Here is a 19,773-nt window from a genome sequence, read left to right on the forward strand (position 1 = left end):
CAGGCCATAAGTAGTGATGGCCAAAAGGAAAGTAGAGTACAAAGGAAAATAAATAAATGCAAATGCATATCATTGATTATTAGTAAAATGAAGGTACCCCATTTTTTAGCTTCAGCTACCCTTTAATATTTAATATTTAACTACAAGAGACTGCTAGTGAATAATTGATAACAGTACTGTATTATCCTGTATATTTGTTATATCTGTATTTCACTTGTTGATCATACCTATTAGTATGGCTGATGTGAATTACAGGATAAGATAAAACCAATAATCCTTGCCATCATGTTTCTTTCTATAGGAAAAAACTATCCTCAATTTGCGACAAACTCTTACTCAGTTAGAGTCGTCCTTAGAGTAAGTAATAGTAATGAAAATTATTACTTTTGACTCTGAAATTTCATCTTATAGCAATCAAAGTATTTTAATAAGCTAATATACTTATAATTGAACCTTTGCACGTGAACTGCAGTTGAAGAAGATGGTTCCTCTGAAGAAGGCTAAAATATGGGAGGGGGGGAAACCTAAGGCAATTACAATTATCCTAATTCGGCACTTACAGATGTACTTTAAGGTGGAATTCTGTGCACCTTACATGAGAATCAGTGGAGGGCTGTTTTTTTTCTCAGAAGCATGCCAAAATATTTCCAAGGAGGAAAATGTAATGTTCCCTGATCTTTTCCACAGCCAACCAATGATAATAGTTGATGGTGCCTTGCCAATACTCAAATGCTACAAAGGAATTCAGTATAGCAACTGAGTATTTGCAGGGTAAGTAGAAGAACAGCAAACTAATATTATGCAAAGCAAACTGCAGTTTGAACATCTGGGCCAAGTCTTGGCTTACTATATGGTTAAAACAAACTATAACTTGGTGGTACTTCTAAATTATTATTATTATGCGTCCCATGTTACCAATCATAGTGCTGTGCCACAATTTCAGACATAATGCTTGGCGATCAAGTTGCTAATAAAGAAATGTGAGAAGCCCGTGTAGACTTAAAAGATGGAATTGTACAATAATGTTATCATTACTATCTAATGCAAAGTTAAAAACACTTGAGATGATTCATCTTAGTTACTGGAATGTAGTTGTTACGTAGATTTATATAATGCAAAAAGATAAATTCTGTTTAAGGTTTTCCAAATCCCCCATTTGCTAGCCAATTAAAGGATGCCTTAAGCGGTAAAGACCGAGAACTAGCCAGCGTCCGTCGCCAGATCGAGGCAGCACATTCTGAGCTTGGTGAAGTCAGCAGGGTGAAAGAAATGGCCTTGAAAGAGAATAGAAGATTACAGGATGATCTATCCACAATGGCCAGAGAAAACCAGGTACAATAGTCCATAATGATACATGTCACAGTTGCTTTAAATAGTGTTTAGGTACCTGAAATTATGTTTGATGTGATTTGTAATTTTAATTGGTGCGTTTGTTAAGAGTGGCAGCATTACATTCAAACTATATATTTTTTACTTTAGGGGGTGCTGATTTAAACGTGACACTAGATATGTATAAAACATTTATGGATTATGTGCAGCCAACCTCATATTTAAACTAGATCACTGGTGCATACACCTGGAGGATTAACATGATGTAGACATCTGTATACTAATGCCATGTATGTAGGAACTGCCAAACGCTGCTTAAATGTGATGCTATCCACTTGGAATGCCATCTTTCCAGATTTTCTACCCTGGAACTGTGTTTCTTTACATGTTTTCTTCGGATTACATTTAGCTGTAAAAAAGTGTGATATTTTAAAATAGCCATCAAGTGACTGTTCAAACAACATTAAGTTAGAATCTAGCCATTATTGGGGAAGTTCTTCCTTTAGGGTTAGTTAATTTTTGTCTGGGCTTTTTTCATTTCAGACTGCAGATGGGGGACTTGCATGATAGAATGCTCCTTTATTTAAAATCAAAACAGAGAAAACTAGTGTTTCCCTGATCTCTTAAGTTCTATGTATATTTCTTTTCTATGCAGAAGTACATATACAAACCCCCACCTGAAGCCTGGTACAGCTCAGGCACAGGGTTACCAAATGAGAGCTAGCCTTATTTTATTTGCATGTAATATTATTTGTAATGGTTTATCATCTAAATAGGCAATCTCATCTGAACTGGAAGCAGCATTGCGTGATAAAGAAGAAATGAAAATTAGAGTTCATAATTACATAACAGAAGTCTCCAGGTTTGAAAGTTTAATGGCCTCAAAGGTGAGGAAGTGCATTTGGAAGTTCCCATGAATATTTTATTAAGCAGGTGTATCATGTTTTAAAAGTTAAGAACAGGCATGGCCTAGCATCAACCCACAAGCAGAGTGCTGCAGAGGTGGAGACAGCTGGAAACTATTAAAACTAAACATGCAATAAACATTCAGCTTATACATTCCAAAAGTGACAATTTGGCTTCAGGTACAGATTTCGATATTAATACTGTTTGATATAGCCTAACAGTTGTACTGCCAGCACAATGCCTGCATTCAAACATAATGCTAAACTAGGGGTCTCTAATCTTTTGGGGCCCATCAGCACACTTGCAAACCAGAGCAACTGTTGTGGACACCACACATAGATACTCACCAACCAAGCACTCACTGCAACCTCTTTTATTGGCTACAACAGAAGTTGCAACCCGGGTAGAGCTTTTGCATTTAGAAGCTGCATCTCAAGACCTGACTAGGCAGGCAATACAACAGCATTATTAGGTTTTGTAGCCAGGGACTTCCTGCTTTATTTCAGCAGCTGACATGCACACTACAGTCGAACCTCTACTTACCACCGCCTCTTCTTACTGTCGTTCCAAGCCGCGACCACGGCAAACCCGGAAGTAACTGGCGGGTTTGCTGCTATTCACGCACATGCACAGAAGCGGGCAATCACCGCCCGCGCACAACAGCGCCTCTCCCAGCGACCCGTTTCAACCTCTGGACGGACCTCCAGAATGGATTATGGTCGCAAATAGAGGTTCCACTGTACTGAGTCTTGGAGCCCTAGCTTTCAAGCCCCGTTCAAAGGGCTGGAGTCATGCCCACTCTCAAGTTGTTAAATTGAAGCCAGTAACAGACTGCATGTATTCAGTGTGATTGCAATTAACATAGTCCATGAAAAGCCTATCGTGTAACATAGCACAGCATTGTTTTAAAAATTCTGTTTGTGAAAGGTACTTAAAATGATTTAAAAATCAAAATCTTATTCAGAATATCTCAAACTTACAGATTCCTACTGCATGCAATTTGTTACTTGTAGCAAATTATTATTATTATTATTATTATTATTATTATTATTATTATTATTATTACAATGCCCATTTGGCTATGTTTCCACCACCACTCTGGGTGGCTCCCAACAGAATATTAATAATAATTTAAAAAGCGATAAAACATCCATCCTTAAAAACTTCCTTAAACAGCAAAGACAAAGGATATATCCCAGAGACCTCCGAGCAACATGAGTTCTTCTGAAAGGGAATCTTTCTGTATCTCACATTTTGAATCAGCAGATAGCTTTTTATGTTCTGTTAGAGTGAGAAGGAGTTTGGGGTTTCTGTGTGTTCTGCTTTAAAGATCTATTTACACCAAACTTCCAAAATGCTTTAAAAACTTATACACATGCTGGAGCTACAGGTTTTATGTGTGCATACATTTGGATCATAGCAAAAGACCATTCCCGCCCCCCTTAGTCCTTGAAAATTTATACAACAGACAAAGCATAAAATATGACACTCTTCTTATGTGTAATCATCAGAATTTGTATCAACTTGTAAAAGCAACATCCGCTTTAAATGCTTTGAGATTCTAACTCAAGGACTCAGCCTCACTGTACACAAAGATGAGGATGTAAAAAAATATGATTTATTTAAGAGGAAGGAGAGAAGTGGGTGTTGGGGTGCAAGTAAAATATGGAGAAGAGCACAAGTTCAGGGTCAAACTCTTCTACCATGCGTAGTGAAGCAATGTGATGATTTCTTGTGGGTAGAAAGCATTTGATACAGTGATTCATTGCTCAATGGTATATATTTCTGCTTTGAACTAGGAAAGAGAAAACAAGGAGCTGTTGGAAAAGTTCCAGATGCTCTATAGCCAAGCTGAAAACTGGGAAGTAAAGGCCCATCAAGCTGAGGGGCAAAGCAGCTCTGTACGACTGGAACTCCTTTCTGTTGATACTGAGAGACGGCATCTTAGAGAGAGAGCGGAACTACTGGAAAAAGAAATTCAGGAGGTAATTACTGACACTAGCTGAACTTTATTACCTAGTCCCTTTTCCTGATGTGCTTTCTTAATCATACGCCTTTGCATTAATTGGAGATTTCTGCAGAGGACAAGGTGTGTTAATTAATAATTCGTTTCAGCTCATGGGAACACTAATTTCAGAGCTATTTCTGTTCTCGCACATTAGGGCTTATAAATGATTATAAGTGTATTTTGGAGGGGGGGAAACAAGTTGGTGGGGGTTGTTTTCTTAACTCAGTAATCAAGAGAGCTTGAATTTTGGTTAGCGTGCAGTGAGACGGACTGTCACATGCCTGCATGTAATAATAGAGTTGCATTTGTCTTTCACTTAGCATATCATTGCCCACCAAGCTTATGAATCACAGATCTCTTCAATGGCAAAAAGTATGGCCAAACTAGAGGAGAGTCTCAAACGTGAAAAAGAAGAAAAGTCTTCCATCTCTGTTGATGTGGTTTCTGTTAGAGAGCTGTGTGCCAAACTGGAGTCCAGCAAAGAAAGTCTCTCACGTCAGTTAACATCCAAATCTATGGAGTTTGAGAGGGTAAGAGGAAGAACTTAGCTCTTAGCACAACACATCTAAATAAGTTCAATACAGTCATACCTTGGGTTGAAGTAGCTTCGGGAAGAATATTTTTGAGTTGCGCTCCACGGCGACCCGGAAGTAACAGAGCATGTTACTTCCGGGTTTCGCCGCATGCACAGACGCTCAAAATGATGTCACGCACATGTGCAGAAGCAGCGAAACGCGACCCACACAGACGCGCAGTTGCGTGTTACGTTCGCTTCAGGATGTGAACGGGGCTCCAGAATGGATCCCATTCGCATCCAGAGGTACCACTGGTCAAATGTGACACTAAAATGTAAACCCAAGGATTTGAACCCTAAGATCGTTCACTTGAGAAAGTGCAAGTAAGGCAAGTTTCCCCTCCACTCCCCTGCAGCAAGCTGTGGCCCCTGAAATCCCTTTTCAGAGAGTGGAGGAAGAGCTCTTGAGCAATGGGCATGGGAGGCTACTATGGGGAGGAGGAAGTGGGAAACATTCCACGAACTTCCATGTGTTCACTTAGCTCAGATCCAAGACCAAATGAGCAATTAGGCCTTCCCCTGCAGTGCCCTACATCATATCCCACAGCGTTTAGGAGGACCTGCCAACATTTCACAGAGGCAAGGACACGAGTCTTCTTTTATGTGAACTTCCTCAAATTAAGAAATATTGGCTTGAATCTTAAGATAAGTTAAAAGTGAAAGACAGACCAGTTGTAATGTTTAATCAGAGTAAATTCAATCCCGCTTCAAACCATGGTGATGCATTCTGGTTTATACTTAACCATGGTTAAATATTCAGATACTGGCTGCATTACTGGTTAAGGTGTCTTCCCATTAAGCAAGATCTGAAGCAAAGAACAAGTCTTGGCTACATATTTCAATTAAGGGTTTGGACAGCATGTTAAGCCAAACCTTAGTTTAGCCCAAAGAGGAACAAAGCAGGTGTAATGGGGAGCCAACACTTTTGTTTGGTCTTGGTAAGCTGTAATTTGATTTAATGTGACATGCAAACAAGGCCACTACTACCTAAACCTGTTGAAGGAACATAAAGTTAAGCATCTGCATAGAATTTGCCTATATGAAAGGATGCCTATGAATAAGACCTTTAATATTTAACCTGAAACTCTTAATTAGAATGAATTGTTTTTATGTTCTAGGTAATATCAGAATGTGAAGATGCAAGAGCGGAAACAGAACTGTTAAAAAAACAATTGTCCAGTGAGCGGCTTACAATACAGAACTTGGAAACACTCTTGTCTACCAGCAGAGACAAAGATTTTCAGAATCATTTGATAACCCATGAGAAAGATTCAGAAATACAGCTACTTAAGGACAAGTTAACACTCTCGGAGAGTAAATTGTATGTTTGTAAAGTGCAGAACTATTCTTACAACATTTTAAAGCTACTGTTTATAACTTCATGCAAAGATATCTGGCCTCATGAGAAACCTAGCTGTATATATAAAAAACTATTTTCACCTGAAAAAATCCTAAATTTCTGACATAATTCTGCACAAACTATATAACTTAGTTGCTGGAAACTCTAAGTCTTAATTATTTTTGTCTCAGCCCTCGGTCCTCCAAGACTTGCGCCCAAAGATAATGGCATTTACTTGGAATTAAGGGTAGCATCATATGTTCTTTTAACAGTGATTTTGTAGTACTGTCTCACTGCAGATCCATTCATAGGGTCAGATGTTGACTTCAGCCATGGTGAATTAAAGGAACTAGTGAAACTGCTTTAGAGACTGATTCATGCGAACATGAGTGCTAAATTCCCTCTAGATCAGGGGTGTCCGACAGGTCGATCACGGGGTGTCCCTGGAACCCCAATACCCCCCAAAAAAGCTCAACAACTTTGGCTCATCCTCCCACAACAAACGCTCAACAACTTTTATGGGTTGGATCTCACTGTCAGTTTTTTTATAGTGGGAGTAAATCACAGTCTCTTGGAAGTTGGACACCCCTGCTCTAGATGTTTGGGGTACTCAGTGCAGTCCCATGTAGCCCTGGGTTTCTGATTCACATCCTGATTCCTCACACTTGAAATCTCAAAAGATATGGAAGGAATTAGCAGCATGAGCAAATGTTGTGAGCTGGTCTTAAGTTCCATATTGAGCTGACTATGCTTGGAGGCTGACCTTGATAAGAATCTTCCCCAATAGTAGTTACAAACTTGCAGTTGAGAAATATCTTCATTGTGTGTGTTTGCATTTGTGTGTACACATTTGTATGTCTGCGTATGTGGGTTTTTTTTGTTTTTGTTTCTTGCTCCTTGTTTATCTGCCTTGTTGCCGCTATTTTTAAAGTTCCTATAAGATGCCATCTGTAACTGTGCAATTGTTAAGAACTTTCTTTGTTTGCAATATTTTTAGAACGAGCGTTAATAGGGAAGTTTCAATAACTCGAAATAAACTTGCACAGCTGCAGGCTGATTATGATATTGTGAAAAGGCAGCTGACAACAGAACGATTTGAAAGGTAAGTGAATTTGCTTTATAAACGTGCCCAGTGTCACAAATCCTATGTTTTTAAGAGAAGAAATATAAAAGTACTATGTATACTATTCTGCAGAAAATATTTAATATCACAGCTGACTCAAAATCTGATTACAGAATTATGAGTGGAATCCAGTAAGTTCTCCTAATGCTGTTTTTTCCAACACAAGTTTACTTTTAAAAGACAACTGAAGGCGGCCCTGTTTAGGGAAGTTTTTAACGTTTGATGCTGTATTGTTTTTAATATTTGGTTGGAAGCCGCCCAGAGTGGCTGGGGAAACCCTGCCAGATGGGTGGGGTATACATAAATTATTATTGTTATTGTTATCGTTATCGTTATTGTTATTATTTCTCCACTAAAGGAGGAAGTGGACAGGAAGCAGGAGAAATCTCTAGAGCAATTTTTTGGGAATGCTGGGAACTGCAGGGGAAGGGAGAATAAGCAAAACTCTTCCCTTCATTAATTGACACTTTCCACTGGATCAAAAGGCCTTGCACTTGCAACTCTGTCCTCTTACCTAGCACTGAGGTTCAAGAGACCACAATTCCCTTTGTACTTTTGCCCATTATTTTGAAAACATTTAATTTGCCCCTTGTTTTCTTAGCTATTTAGTCACATTTTACTGTTCCTTTTGGTAGTAGAAGTCTGTAAAACAATAGGAAAAATTGTGGCAAATTCTGCAGTGTCCTCTCAAAATTCACAAATGAAAGGTAAATGAAAAATAAGTTGGTGTGTTCTTGTACAGTGGTACCTCGCAAGACGAATGCCTCACAAGACAAAAAACTCGCTAGACGAAAGGGTTTTTTGTTTTTTGAGCTGCTTCGCAAGACGATTTTCCCTGTGGGCTTGCTTCGCAAGACGGAAACGTCTTGCAAGTTTGTTTCCTTTTTCTTAACACCGTTAATACAGTTGTGACTTGACTTCAAGGAGCAACTCATAGAATGCGGTGTGGTAGCCTTTTTTGAGGTTTTTAAAGACTTTGGTGATTTTTGAAGCTTTTCCAAAACTTTCCCGACACCGTGCTTCGCAAGACGAAAAAAATCGCAAGACGACAAAACTCGCGGAACGAATTAATTTCGTCTTGCGAGGCACCACTGTACTGTAGAAAATAAAATATGGGCTAATCTAGCCAAAGTTAAAACATATTAACCCAATTGTTCAAACTTATCCCATTGAAAATAAAACAGTACAGTGGTGCCCCGCAAGACGAACGCCTCGCAAGACGGAAAACCCGCTAGACGAAAGGGTTTTCCGTTTTGGAGGCGCTTCGCAAAACGAATTTCCCTATGGGCTTGCTTCGCAAGACGACAGCCCATAGGGAAATCTCCGGGACAGCGGGGAAGCGCAGCGCGTCTTCCCCACTGTCCTCGGACCTCCTCCGAAGCCTGGCGGCGGGGCGGGGACACCTCCTCCCGCCGCCGCCGGGCTTCGGAAGGCTCCTCCGAAGCCGGGCGGCGGGGCGGGAACACCTCCTCCCGCCGCCCGGCTTCGGAACGATGCTCCGAAGATGGGCGGCGGGGCGGGAACACCTCCCGCCGCCACCCGGCTTCAGAACGATGCTCCGAAGCCGGGCGGCGGGGTGGGAACACCTCCCCCCGCCGCCCGGCTTCGAAACGATGCTCCGAAGCCGGGCGGCGGGGAGGGAACACCTCCTCCTGCCGCCCGGCTTCGGAACGATGCTCCTGGACCTCTTCTGAAGGCCGGCGGGGGGCAAAAGTCTTTGTCCCCCCTGCCTGCCTTCCCGGGAGCGTTTCTCCGCTGTCCCGGAAGGCTTTTGAAGGCAGGCGGGGGGAGCAAAGACTTTCGCCCCCCGCCCGCCTTCAGAAGAGGTCCTGGACCTCTTCTGAAGGCTGGCGGGGGGCAAAAGTCTTTGTCCCCCCTGCCTGCCTTCCCAGGGGCTTTTAAATCGCCCCGGACAGCGGAGAAGTCCTCCGCTGTCCCGGGGCGATTTTAAAATGCCGCCCGCCAACATTTTAAGATCGCCCCGGACAGCGGAGAAGTCCTCCGCTGTCCCGGGGTTTTTTAAAATGCTGGGGGTGGGAAGAAAAGCCCTTGTCCCCCCCCCCCCCCAGCCTTCAGAAGAGGTCGGGGGACAGACTGTCCCCTGACCTGGTCTGAAGGCGGTTTCCATAGGAACGCATTAATTGATTTTCAATGCATTCCTATGGGAAACCGTGCATCGCAAGACGAAAAACTCGCAAGACGAAGAGACTTGCGGAATGAATTAATTTCGTCTTGCGAGGCACCACTGTATTTTGTTTTGTCTGGATCATGCTCCATGTTTGTTTGGTTTTTCATTTACTTTGCTGTTTTCTGTAATTTTATTTTATTTTTGGCATGTTATCCCAAGTAAGATTTGCACATAGATAAACCTTTCATAACCAAACACAAAGCAAATAAATACATACCAAGATCCACCTCCTATGTGGAAACAGTGGAATAGTAATTATTGACAAAGAAATTCTTCCCCCCCCCCAGCTCCCCTGTCTAGAATAGATGGCTAAATAGGGGCAATAAACCCCCTTTTGCTCACCACCTCCTCTGAACATGTTAATGAACAGGTTCCTTTTGGGATGGAATGTGAAGTTTTGAAAGTTGTCCTTGGGTTCTGGGTGAACAAGGAAAGAGGGAATCTGAGCATATTCTGCTCCACGCCTTATGCTCTCTCGGTGACAGTGCTTTTTCTTCTTTTTGTATAGAACTGTGGCTTATTATTATTATTATAATCATTATTATTATTTGCTCCATGTATAGCTCCAACTTGCTTCCAATGTGGCAAAATGCATGGGGATACGCTCACAATTTCTTATTTTTCCTTAACAGGGAGCGTGCCATTCAAGAGATGCGTCGACATGGTCTCTCTACCACTTCGCTACGTGCCTCATCCCCGCTTAGTTCAACTTTTAAAACTTCACATTCTCCAGAAAGAACAGCTACAGTGGTAACAGAACAAGCAGACAAGTATGCCATTGAATAGATTGGGTGTTTACTTTTTTGACATGTTATTAGTTTTCATAATATGAAACGTAAAATGAAATGTCAGAACAGGTCTGCAGTTAGCATTTTTCCAAGAGTAAGTTACAGATTGACAACAGTAAACCTTTGCTCTGTGGCCCCTCCATGTGAGTGTAATGGGGGGGGGGGAGCTTTTGGGTAGCTAGGGTAACTAAAATTATACCAGTGCATATTATTAATAGTTTTTATTATAGTGCAGTCTGACTTGAAGTACTGAGAAACAGATTCCGCAGAAAATAATATTAAATTATCAGGTCTTAAACGGACAGTATAGTGCCAATGTAATATAAGAACTGTAATCTTTTCCTTCTCAGAGGTGTGGGCTTCAAGGATTAATCAGTTACTTTAAAAGAAGAACAGTAATAGAAGTTTTAACATGTTTGGACTCGTTGTCAACACTGACATGAACTCTACCTCCTAAACATTGTTAAATCATTTAAAACCTTGAGAAAAATGAATGTTTATAATGTGTGATCAACCCTTGGAACATTCTTTTATCACACAATATTTCTTAAATATATGGATGAGCTTTGTCTTTAGGTTACGACCAAAGTGTGTGAATGTAAATCTCATTTTCAAATGCAAGCTGTTTACTACAAAACCAAGTGAAGGCGGCTGGTCATGAAGAGCCTTTTAGGCTACCATTTATTTGCTCTTTTGTTTACACCCCACTAATTTTATATAACCTATAAGTGTTAAATAATGTTCAATTTAACCTAGTTTTGTCTATAAACTTAACAAAAATAGCAGATCAAGGATTCATATACTTCTTTATCACTCCTCAGAGCTGAGGCTGTATTTTGAAAATCACTTTAATTTTGCTCTTATTAAAAACAATTACAATTGCTTGCATTAAGTTATCATGTTAGTAATAATGCAATATATATGCTTATCTTAGATCTGTCAACACTCTTCTTTCTTTTTTTAAAGTTCAGTGATAAAGTTTGAGGAGTTGCCACAGCTGAGCTCCAGCTTTTAATGGCGTAAAATAAGGCAGGTTAGTTTAGAAAAACTATTAGGTAAGTGAAGTAAGACTCTTATTGCAAAAAGACTGATAAACTTGAAGTTATTGTCACAATAATGTCATATTATATTAGCAGGTTCTGGAATATGTTTCTTAACAGTCAACTTTATATGTGTTGACTGTGTATCATCTCTGTCCACTAACATTTTCAGAGCATAGAAGCATACATTAAGCACAGAGCTACCTCTGCCCACAACTCGGTTCATTTTTTCTAGTTTTGTTTCATTTTAAAGAAAAAAATCTTAATTATGGGACTTCCATAATATGCAAAGCTGATCTGTTTGTGTTTCAGTGTGAATAGAATTCTGGATTAAGGGTATATCTGAATTGTCTCTTTCCAGTATATTAATCTTGTTTAACATACTTTTGCTGTAACATATGTACTTAATGGTATAATACACAGTAATAATATACTGTCTAATGTGAAGGAACTTCAGTTTTCCAAACATAATTGCAGATTGATTTAAAACTTTTCTTCAAAAGCACATATTTTCCAGTTTCCATTATAGAAACTGCTATGAAGAACAGAAAAGGAATATGACATACGACAAAAACGGAAGCCCCAAATCCTGAAGTTGGCTGTGTCTAGGTTGCTTTTAATAAAACTGTGAAAGCATATTGTTTTAATAAATAAAATATATATTAACTGGAATAATTGTCTCAGCAGAAATACTGTGTTAAATTTAAGGATGACCATATATTGTTTTTAAGGTATTGACAGTTCATTAGTATGGTACGCTTTCATACCTTCACATCATTCACAGTGAAAGTGGTAACAGAACACACACACAAATTGTGGACATGTTCTTAATATGCCATGAAATGTGATCTTTTTGAACATTTCCTTTGACTTTTCAAATCAGCATCAGTACTTGATGAAAACTCAGCTGACAAGTGGCTTAGGTTCAAAACTACAAAAAAGAAAAGAAAAGAAGAAGAAACCCCTTGGGAAGATATTGTAGTTTTTTATATATATATATATATATATATATATATATATATATATATATATATATTATAAAACTTAATAAATCATGAATAAGATATTTGACCAGTTCAAATGTAATAGGAAGCCACGGTTTCCTGCAAGATGCATAAGCCTATTAAGCCTCAGGTTCATGTGTTCCCCTTTAACAAATGAGGTTGGAAGCATGTAACCCAACTTTGGATGAAACTGGTTTTAAAACTCTTTAATTAGTTCAAACAAACTAAACTCATACTGGATCCCAGAGTTTAAAGAAACCTCATCATAACCATGAAAATGGAGAGAGGTGAGGGAAAACACATGAGCCCCGGTGTTCGACATGGTTGCTGCACGTTTCCTGTTGCATTTGAAATGGGCCGTTGTGAATTTCACTGCTGAAAAACAGCTTTTTATTCCATATGCTGCCTTTTTTATGTGAAACACCACAGTCGTGAAGGAGTGAAATGGTGGTTTCTGCCATTCTGCTTTTAAAAACTACTTTGGAGATATGATGTTATCTTACAAAATAAGCACAGGATAATAATAATGTCTGCTGTAAGCAATCCAAATAAAAGCATCTAAAATGTGTCTCTGGTTTTAAAGAAGTGTGGAGAGCTCAAGGTAGCCTCCGAATGGATGAACCATTTTGCTTATTTTTAGAAAAAATATTAGACATGAAAATCAAGCACTGTACTTTGAACAAAAACTTCCCTATTCTCTGTGTGTAAGTTTATGCAACAATCCATCTAGGGACATACCTATACAGGCATGTTTTGCACATCACGGTAAGCCAAATTATGCCTTACCAAGAACAGAACTTTGTTTTCCCCTGGTCTTTTTAAACTCCTGTGCAGTGCTAAAGCTTAGCCAAGGTTCGGCTTAGGATGTCTTCAGAACGTGGGCTCCTGGTTAAGCAGTCTCCTCTCCACACTAACCAAAAGTTGTAGCCAAGGTATGCAGTATGTGATTAGTACTGTACACTGAAAGAGCTTAACCACAAGTCCGGCTTCAGGTGACATGCTGAGGCAAATCTTGGCTTAGCTCACCAGTGTGCAGGAGTAAAAATACATGTTTGTTTACGGACTGGGGAGGAGCAAAGAAACTCTGTGTGGTCCCAGTATAAACCGCAGTTTGGCTTACTGTGATAGGAGCATGGAAGCTGCCTTATAGGTTCCTCTAGCTCATTGACTGGCAGTGGTCCTTCCCAGCCATACCTGGACATTGTACATGGGACCTTCTGCATGCACATGGTGATGACGTGCAGAAAAGGCCATAGAAACTGCCTTCAGTGTGCACTTTCATACCTCGGTGTGGAAACTACACAACAAATGCACTGTGCATATTGTACTGTTGTGTCATTACAAAACCCCTACCTATGATGCTCCTCCAGTTTTTCTGCAGTGTGTAGCGGTTCTGTGGCAGATGATCTGGAAGGTATTCTCTGTGGGTAGGAATTCTGAATCAAGATAGGCAAAACTGAGAGGCATTGTTTTGACTTTGCAACTCAGCCTGTAGTTCGGCTGACTAGAAATAGCTCAAAATCTACGATTAAGTCTAGTGATCAATACACCAGGTTTCTTTCACCATTTTTTTGGTATTTTTATTAAATATTTTCTTGATTTACAGAAGTATGTGTAAAGTCTCTCTCTTGTATTTTTTCCATGTAACATTTTTACAAATCAGTTTCTCCATGGTGTACTTCTAAGGTCAGTCATAAAACAGTTAAAATAAAGCGGCAATGCCAGCCTAAATGAGTCTGTAGCCAGTTCTATCTAGTTAACTCTCATCAGCTGCAGCCAGTGTATTCAAGGGCCAGGGACGATGGGAGCTGTAATCTAACAACACCTGGAGGTCCACAGGTGAGCCAGCTTTGTCTCATTCAGGTGTTTTAAGCCCAGTTTGCCAACGACTTTCAACTCTCCATACAGACAATGGGACTAGAGAGTGGACACAGAGAAACCAGTCGACATGGGTACGGTATGTCCATTTAGCAATATGCAGAGAGTAATGAGACTAAATGCCGGCTTATTTTAAGGGATATTTGAGGAAGCACCTGATCCATAGAAATTTAACAATGCCCCTTATTTCAGAAAGCCCTACCTCCTTTTTTTGGGGGGGGGCGGGACTCCCTGGAACAAGCATTGCGGTTCCACGAAGGTGGATCACACGCGGGAATCGAACAAGGCTCAAGTAGCGTCCTTCCCCCCCCCCCCCCCCAATGATCTATTATTAGGCGAGGCTTAAGGGTGGGGCCGGAGAGAGAGAAGCCTGGTTTAGAAAGTGGGGGAAAGCGAGCGAGCGATCGCGCCTCGACCTCCGCGGAGCCTGTTCCCTCCCTTCTCAACTTGAGGCTGCCGGGTTGCAGGGAGAGAGCGAGCATGTGATCGCATTGGCTCGCCTTGCCATGGTGTGGCAGCAGCGCGGGCAGCAATGGAGGCGGCTTAAGGGACGAGGCTGGGCGGCTGCTGCTGCTGCTGGCTGGCTAGACCGCAGATGGGAAAGCCCGACCCAATTTCTCGTCGCCAAATCCAGGTAGGGCATTCGCATCCCCCCCCCCCTTTTGCCTTCTTTCTCTTCTCTTGCGCGTATTTACGCATAAAAGCATTGTTCAGAAGCCGCCGAGGCGTGGGTTTGAATCCTGCCGTCTGCTTTGCGTTTCCCTGACCTTGTCGCTTTCAGGCGTTCGCACCTCTTGTTCCGTTAACCCCCCAAATCCATTCTTGGTTTTTTGCGGGGGGACTCCGCGCCTGTCTATTGTTAGACTGCAGGCTGCTATTTCCTTGTGTGGGTCTGTGTTTGCGTGGAAGGCTGGCTGTGCAGGCTGCCAGTCAACCTAGAGGATGTGTCTGCTTTCTGAAAACAGGGTATTTCTTGAGCATCAATGAAAGGCATCTGTGATGAACGTACACATTGGCAGCTCTCCTAAAAGGATTAAATAAAAGCAGAGCTATGCATGTTGGCAAGGGTTGCTTTGGCAGTACTTTCATACCCTATAGATTTCAGTGTGCACTGACTTTTGAATTTCTTCCCATTTTTTATTTTAATCCCTTGGGTTAGTGTTTTCTTTGATTCTTGCATTAATTTTCCCGGAGGCAAGAGAGAAAGGGATGACTTTTGTTTGCTTGTTACATCTCCCACAAAGCTCCAGAGCTGCATTGCTTTGTCTAACCTTCTCTAAGGCCATTTATCATGGAACTCCCGTCACCATATTTTAATGAGCTGTGAAATCTGCTAGTTATCATGGTTGAAAGACAGAAGGTTTCGCTTCCTGCGAACCCACCCCCCACCCAATAACTAGATCAAGTGCCCTAAAGGTTACACTATCCGGAATGAGACGTCTGTTTTCCGTCAAGGCTTTTCATTCATAATATTATTATTTTTTTTGCAGAAAAAACCCTGTCAGACTATAAGGGGACAATCCTAAACATGTTTACACCAGGAGCACATCCCACTGAGCTTAGTGAGTAAATTTACTCCCTGGTAAATTGGTTTTAGGATTGCCCTTACTCTCACTACTTCTTTTCTCCAGACAACTGGAAAGTCTGAATTGCACAAATGCTGCTGTTTCAAAGAAGCAGGTGATCAAGGTCGGAATCCTTTGCAAATTCATGGTTTTCTTAAGAACTGTGCAAGCGGGATTTAAGAACTATTCCATTTTTTGCGCTCATCTGCCCAAGAGGGTTAAAGGAAAACTAGAAGCCACAACCGTACATGTTGAAATTTTAATATGGTTAACAATAGTGCGGCTGAAATTGAGATGCTGGGGGGAGGGGAAGAGGTTAGTAGTAGAGAGAAGGGAAGCATGCCCAGAGTACAAGGAGTACTCTAAAGCCCATTTTTCGTTTGTCTCCCTTCTCAAAAGAAGTAGCTCTGTGACGATATCAGTAATGTCTGTGTGTTTTAGGGGGTTGATACGAGAACGGAAGCAGAATCTTTATACAATAAATCCAATTTGCAATAAATATTCAGGAACGCAGTAGGCAAGCTGAGTAGAGTGCAAATCTTAAAAAAAAATACACACCTAAATGTCACAGGAAAGTTTATTAGAGCTATCAAAAATGTTCACGTAACATGTGACATTTTTGCTTGTCCTAATAAAAAGTATTGTTGCGCTGTAAGAATAGCATTCACATTACTGCAAAAAAGGGGAAAGGGTAGTATATTTCACTAGGTGTTACTCAGCTAATTTGGTGGTGGGGAAAATAAACAGGCCGCAGAAAATCATTAAGAAATGAATACTTGTAGCTCAAGGAATGCAAGAGCAGACTCAAGATCCATTTAATCTGCCATCTTGCTTCCACCTGTGGCGATGGTGGCCTCCCTCCCCTAGCATTTGCTTAGGAAGAACTGGTATTGCTGCTGTTGAGCCATAATGGTACACACCCATCTTGCCAAACCTCCCCTCCAGCATTACTGTGATGAGCCACCGCTGCACCACCAGGCCTCCGAGCAATGTTAAGCAATTATGTAGTATTGTTTTTAGAGGAATTGAGGTGAGCAGGGGATTGGCACTCCTGGGTTGCCAGGTGATGGCTGCCATTTATTTTGCCCATAAGGTCCCTCCTATTGGTGTTGCATCATCTAGCTCTACAATATACCCTTTTTCAATATGGAATGGTTAGAACTGTACCCATTATTCCAAATGCAGGCTGGCATATATTGATAGATCTGCATTAAATTTCTGGCTATCTTGTGCATTACACTACTTGTAGTTTTCAATTCCTTTATGTTAATCTTTAGCTTAAAATTTGCATTTTTCACAAACACCACACATGTACATGGGATTGGCTTTTTCACTGCAGGATCCACCATAACCCCAATATATTTTTTTCTATTTACCGTAGTCACTGCCAGGTTAGATACAGTCAATGCATGTGAGGTTAGGGATTTATCTGAATCACTTTACACTTCACAGTGCAAATCTTATACTTGGATACTCAGAAGTCATTCTCACTGAGTTCAGTGAGACTTTCTCCCAAGTAAGTTGGGTTAAGATTGCAGGCTGAACATACCTTGAACAACAACAACAACAACATATTTATTACTTATACCCTGCCCATCTGGCCGGGTCTCTCCAGTCACTCTGAGCGGCTCCCAACAGAATATTAAAAACATGATAAAACATCAAACATAAAAAACTTCCCTAAACAGGGCTGCCTTCAGACGCTTTTCCTTGACATCTGATAGGAGGTCAGGGCGGATGCCACTACTGAGAAGGCCGTCTGCCTGGTTCCCTATAACCTCACTTCTTGCAGTGAGGGAACTGCCAGAAGGCCCTCAGTGCTGGACCTCAGTGTCCAGGCTGAACAATAGGGGTTGAGACCCTCCTTCAGGTATACTGAGTCGAGGCTGTTTAGGGCTTTAAAGGTCAGCACCAACACTTTGAATTGTGCTTGGAAATGTACTGGGAGCCAATGTAGGTCTTTCAGGACTGGTGTTATGTGGTCTCGGCGGCCACTCCCAGTCACCAGTCTAGCTGCCGCATTCTGGATTAGTTGTAGTTTCTGGGTCACCTTCAAAGGTAGCCCCACATAGAGTGCATTGCAGTAGTCCAAGCAGGAGATAACCAGAGCATGCACCACTCTGGCAAGACAGTCCATAGGCAGGTAGGGTCTCAGCCTGCGTACCAGATGGAGCTGGTAAACAGCCGCCCTGGACACAGAATTGACCTGTGCCTCCATGGACAGCTGTGAGAATCTCTTGTTCTGTTTAGATGTTGATTCACCAAGATGTAAGAAATTTTTTGGTGGTGGTGGGAGGAGAGTTCTTCAGTCTGATTGGATTTTCTCCATCCGTGATGGTGAAGAGCTACCTCACTGTTCACTTGGCTCACTTTGCTTGGCTACACCACTGGCCTCCCCTGACTTCCCAAAGCAGATCCTTCAGGGAATCACACCGTTGATTTCCCTTCACTGTGAGAACTGGCTATTTGCTCTAAACTTTCCTCTCCCTTTTCTTTACCCAGCAGTCAGAGCAGTCTTGATTGTGTACATTCAACTTGGCATTTTAAAAGGGAAGAAAAGACAGCCCCAGAGTTCAGGTTTCTCAATGCGGGTCTGATGTACCTGTTTCTGCTGATTTACAAAATAGGGCTATTATTCAAACGTGTCATTACAGCTCTATAAGGTCACCTCAGTGGACACAGCAAACGCTACAGCAGTATAGGCGTTAGTTTATGAAAGAAGGGTGATTTCTAGTGTTTCCCGTGTAATTGATTTTTATTTCTTTAGTTATTGCATCTTATGAAAGCTGTCTCTTATTCTCTCATTTGGGAAGACAAACAGAAGCTGAGAGAGAAGTGACTTGAAAGGGAGCATTGCTCTTCCCTGGTCTTTTTTACTCTTGCACCATGCTGAACTAAGTCAAAGTTTGGTTTAGTATGTCATCTGAATGTGGGCTCATGGTTAAGCACTCTCATCATTGACCACAAGCTGTAGCCAGCAAGGAAGCCCAAGTTTGGATGACACACTAAGCCTAACCTTGGCTTAGCTCAGTGTGTTATTAGAATAAAAAAGACTGGGGTGGGGGGGAAGGGGGAGAAAATGCCTGCAAGTGTCTCTCCAAGAACATGTTTGCATGTTATCAGTAAGCCGCAGTTTAGTGTAGCCTTGCTGTGCAAACCAGGCCAACACAGTTAGCTTTTAGTACAGTGGTACCTCGGGTTACAGATGCTTCAGATTACAGACGCTTCAGGTTACAGACTCCCCTAACCCAGAGATAGTACCTCGGGTTAAGAACTTTGCTTCAGGATGAGAACAGAAATCACACGGCGGCGGTGGGAGGCCCTATTAGCTAAAGTGGTACCTCAGGTTAAGAACCGTTTCATGTTAAGAACAGACCTCCGGAACAAATCAAGTTCTTAACCTGAGGTACCACTGTATGTTTTTATTCATTCTGTTGATTTTTCCCAAGTTTGTCTTAATTGCTGCTTCTGTGGTTTTATTTTTGCAATCTACTATGCATTATGGTGTTTAATTATTTTGCTATAAGCTGCCCTAAGAGTTTTTACTGAAGAGTGGCATATCATTTTTTTGATATGTGAGGTATTCAATGGGAAATAGTTAAGAAGTGTGACCAAAGCAGTACTGAAATTTCTGATTAGTCTTTTCAGAAGGTAATTTTTAAGAGTGCCATACTGTTAACATCTTTTCTCGTTCTAGTTTGATCTTTATAACCCAGGGATATTAATATAATTCCCATCTCTCTCTCCCCCCGCCCCCTGTTTCTCCGCCTGAGAAGTACACATATCCTCTTACTCTGATGGAAGTGTGGTGTTCCTTGATGACGTAGACATGCTAATTTTCATATTCCTGTAATGGCTTAGCTGGAGGCAAGTCCCATTGACCTCGGTGGGGCTTGCTGCTGAGTAGACCTGTATGGGATTGCACTTTCTTGCCGTGTTGGTAATGGTGCAGCAAATGAACTTGGCTGCTGACAGTTTGGTTACAGAGCAACTTTCAACAGACAGGCTCAAAGCAGCTCACTTTAAGGATG

General features: G+C 41.3%; 2 protein-coding genes across 6 annotated transcripts in view; both read left to right on the forward strand.

Annotated features, from left to right (window-relative positions):
- CEP135 (centrosomal protein 135) overlaps nucleotides 1-12,310 on the forward strand; it is a 35,087-nt gene extending 22,777 nt beyond the window's left edge. For 2 of the 5 annotated variants that reach the window (XM_028744791.2, XM_028744793.2), the window contains exons 18-26: nucleotides 302-357; nucleotides 1,164-1,332; nucleotides 2,106-2,216; nucleotides 4,035-4,220; nucleotides 4,564-4,773; nucleotides 5,936-6,138; nucleotides 7,154-7,258; nucleotides 10,100-10,237; nucleotides 11,813-12,310. In XM_028744791.2, the coding sequence (XP_028600624.2) occupies nucleotides 302-357; nucleotides 1,164-1,332; nucleotides 2,106-2,216; nucleotides 4,035-4,220; nucleotides 4,564-4,773; nucleotides 5,936-6,138; nucleotides 7,154-7,258; nucleotides 10,100-10,237; nucleotides 11,813-11,888 (1,254 nt within the window). In that variant the 3' untranslated portion in view covers nucleotides 11,889-12,310. Of the gene's footprint in view, nucleotides 1-301; nucleotides 358-1,163; nucleotides 1,333-2,105; nucleotides 2,217-4,034; nucleotides 4,221-4,563; nucleotides 4,774-5,935; nucleotides 6,139-7,153; nucleotides 7,259-10,099; nucleotides 10,238-10,605; nucleotides 11,119-11,221 lie in introns of those variants that run through there. The other 3 variants (XM_028744795.2, XM_028744796.2, XM_028744794.2) reach the window with 3 other exon arrangements.
- Nucleotides 12,311-14,508: 2,198 nt separating this feature from the next.
- CRACD (capping protein inhibiting regulator of actin dynamics) overlaps nucleotides 14,509-19,773 on the forward strand; it is a 113,263-nt gene continuing 107,998 nt past the window's right edge. Inside the window, exon 1 of the mRNA XM_077934291.1 lies at nucleotides 14,509-14,811. The gene's annotated coding sequence lies outside the window, so the exon portion shown is untranslated. The remainder of the gene's footprint in view (nucleotides 14,812-19,773) is intronic.

This window comes from Podarcis muralis, chromosome 9 (assembly GCF_964188315.1).
Source record: "Podarcis muralis chromosome 9, rPodMur119.hap1.1, whole genome shotgun sequence".
Lineage (NCBI taxonomy): Eukaryota > Metazoa > Chordata > Lepidosauria > Squamata > Lacertidae > Podarcis > Podarcis muralis.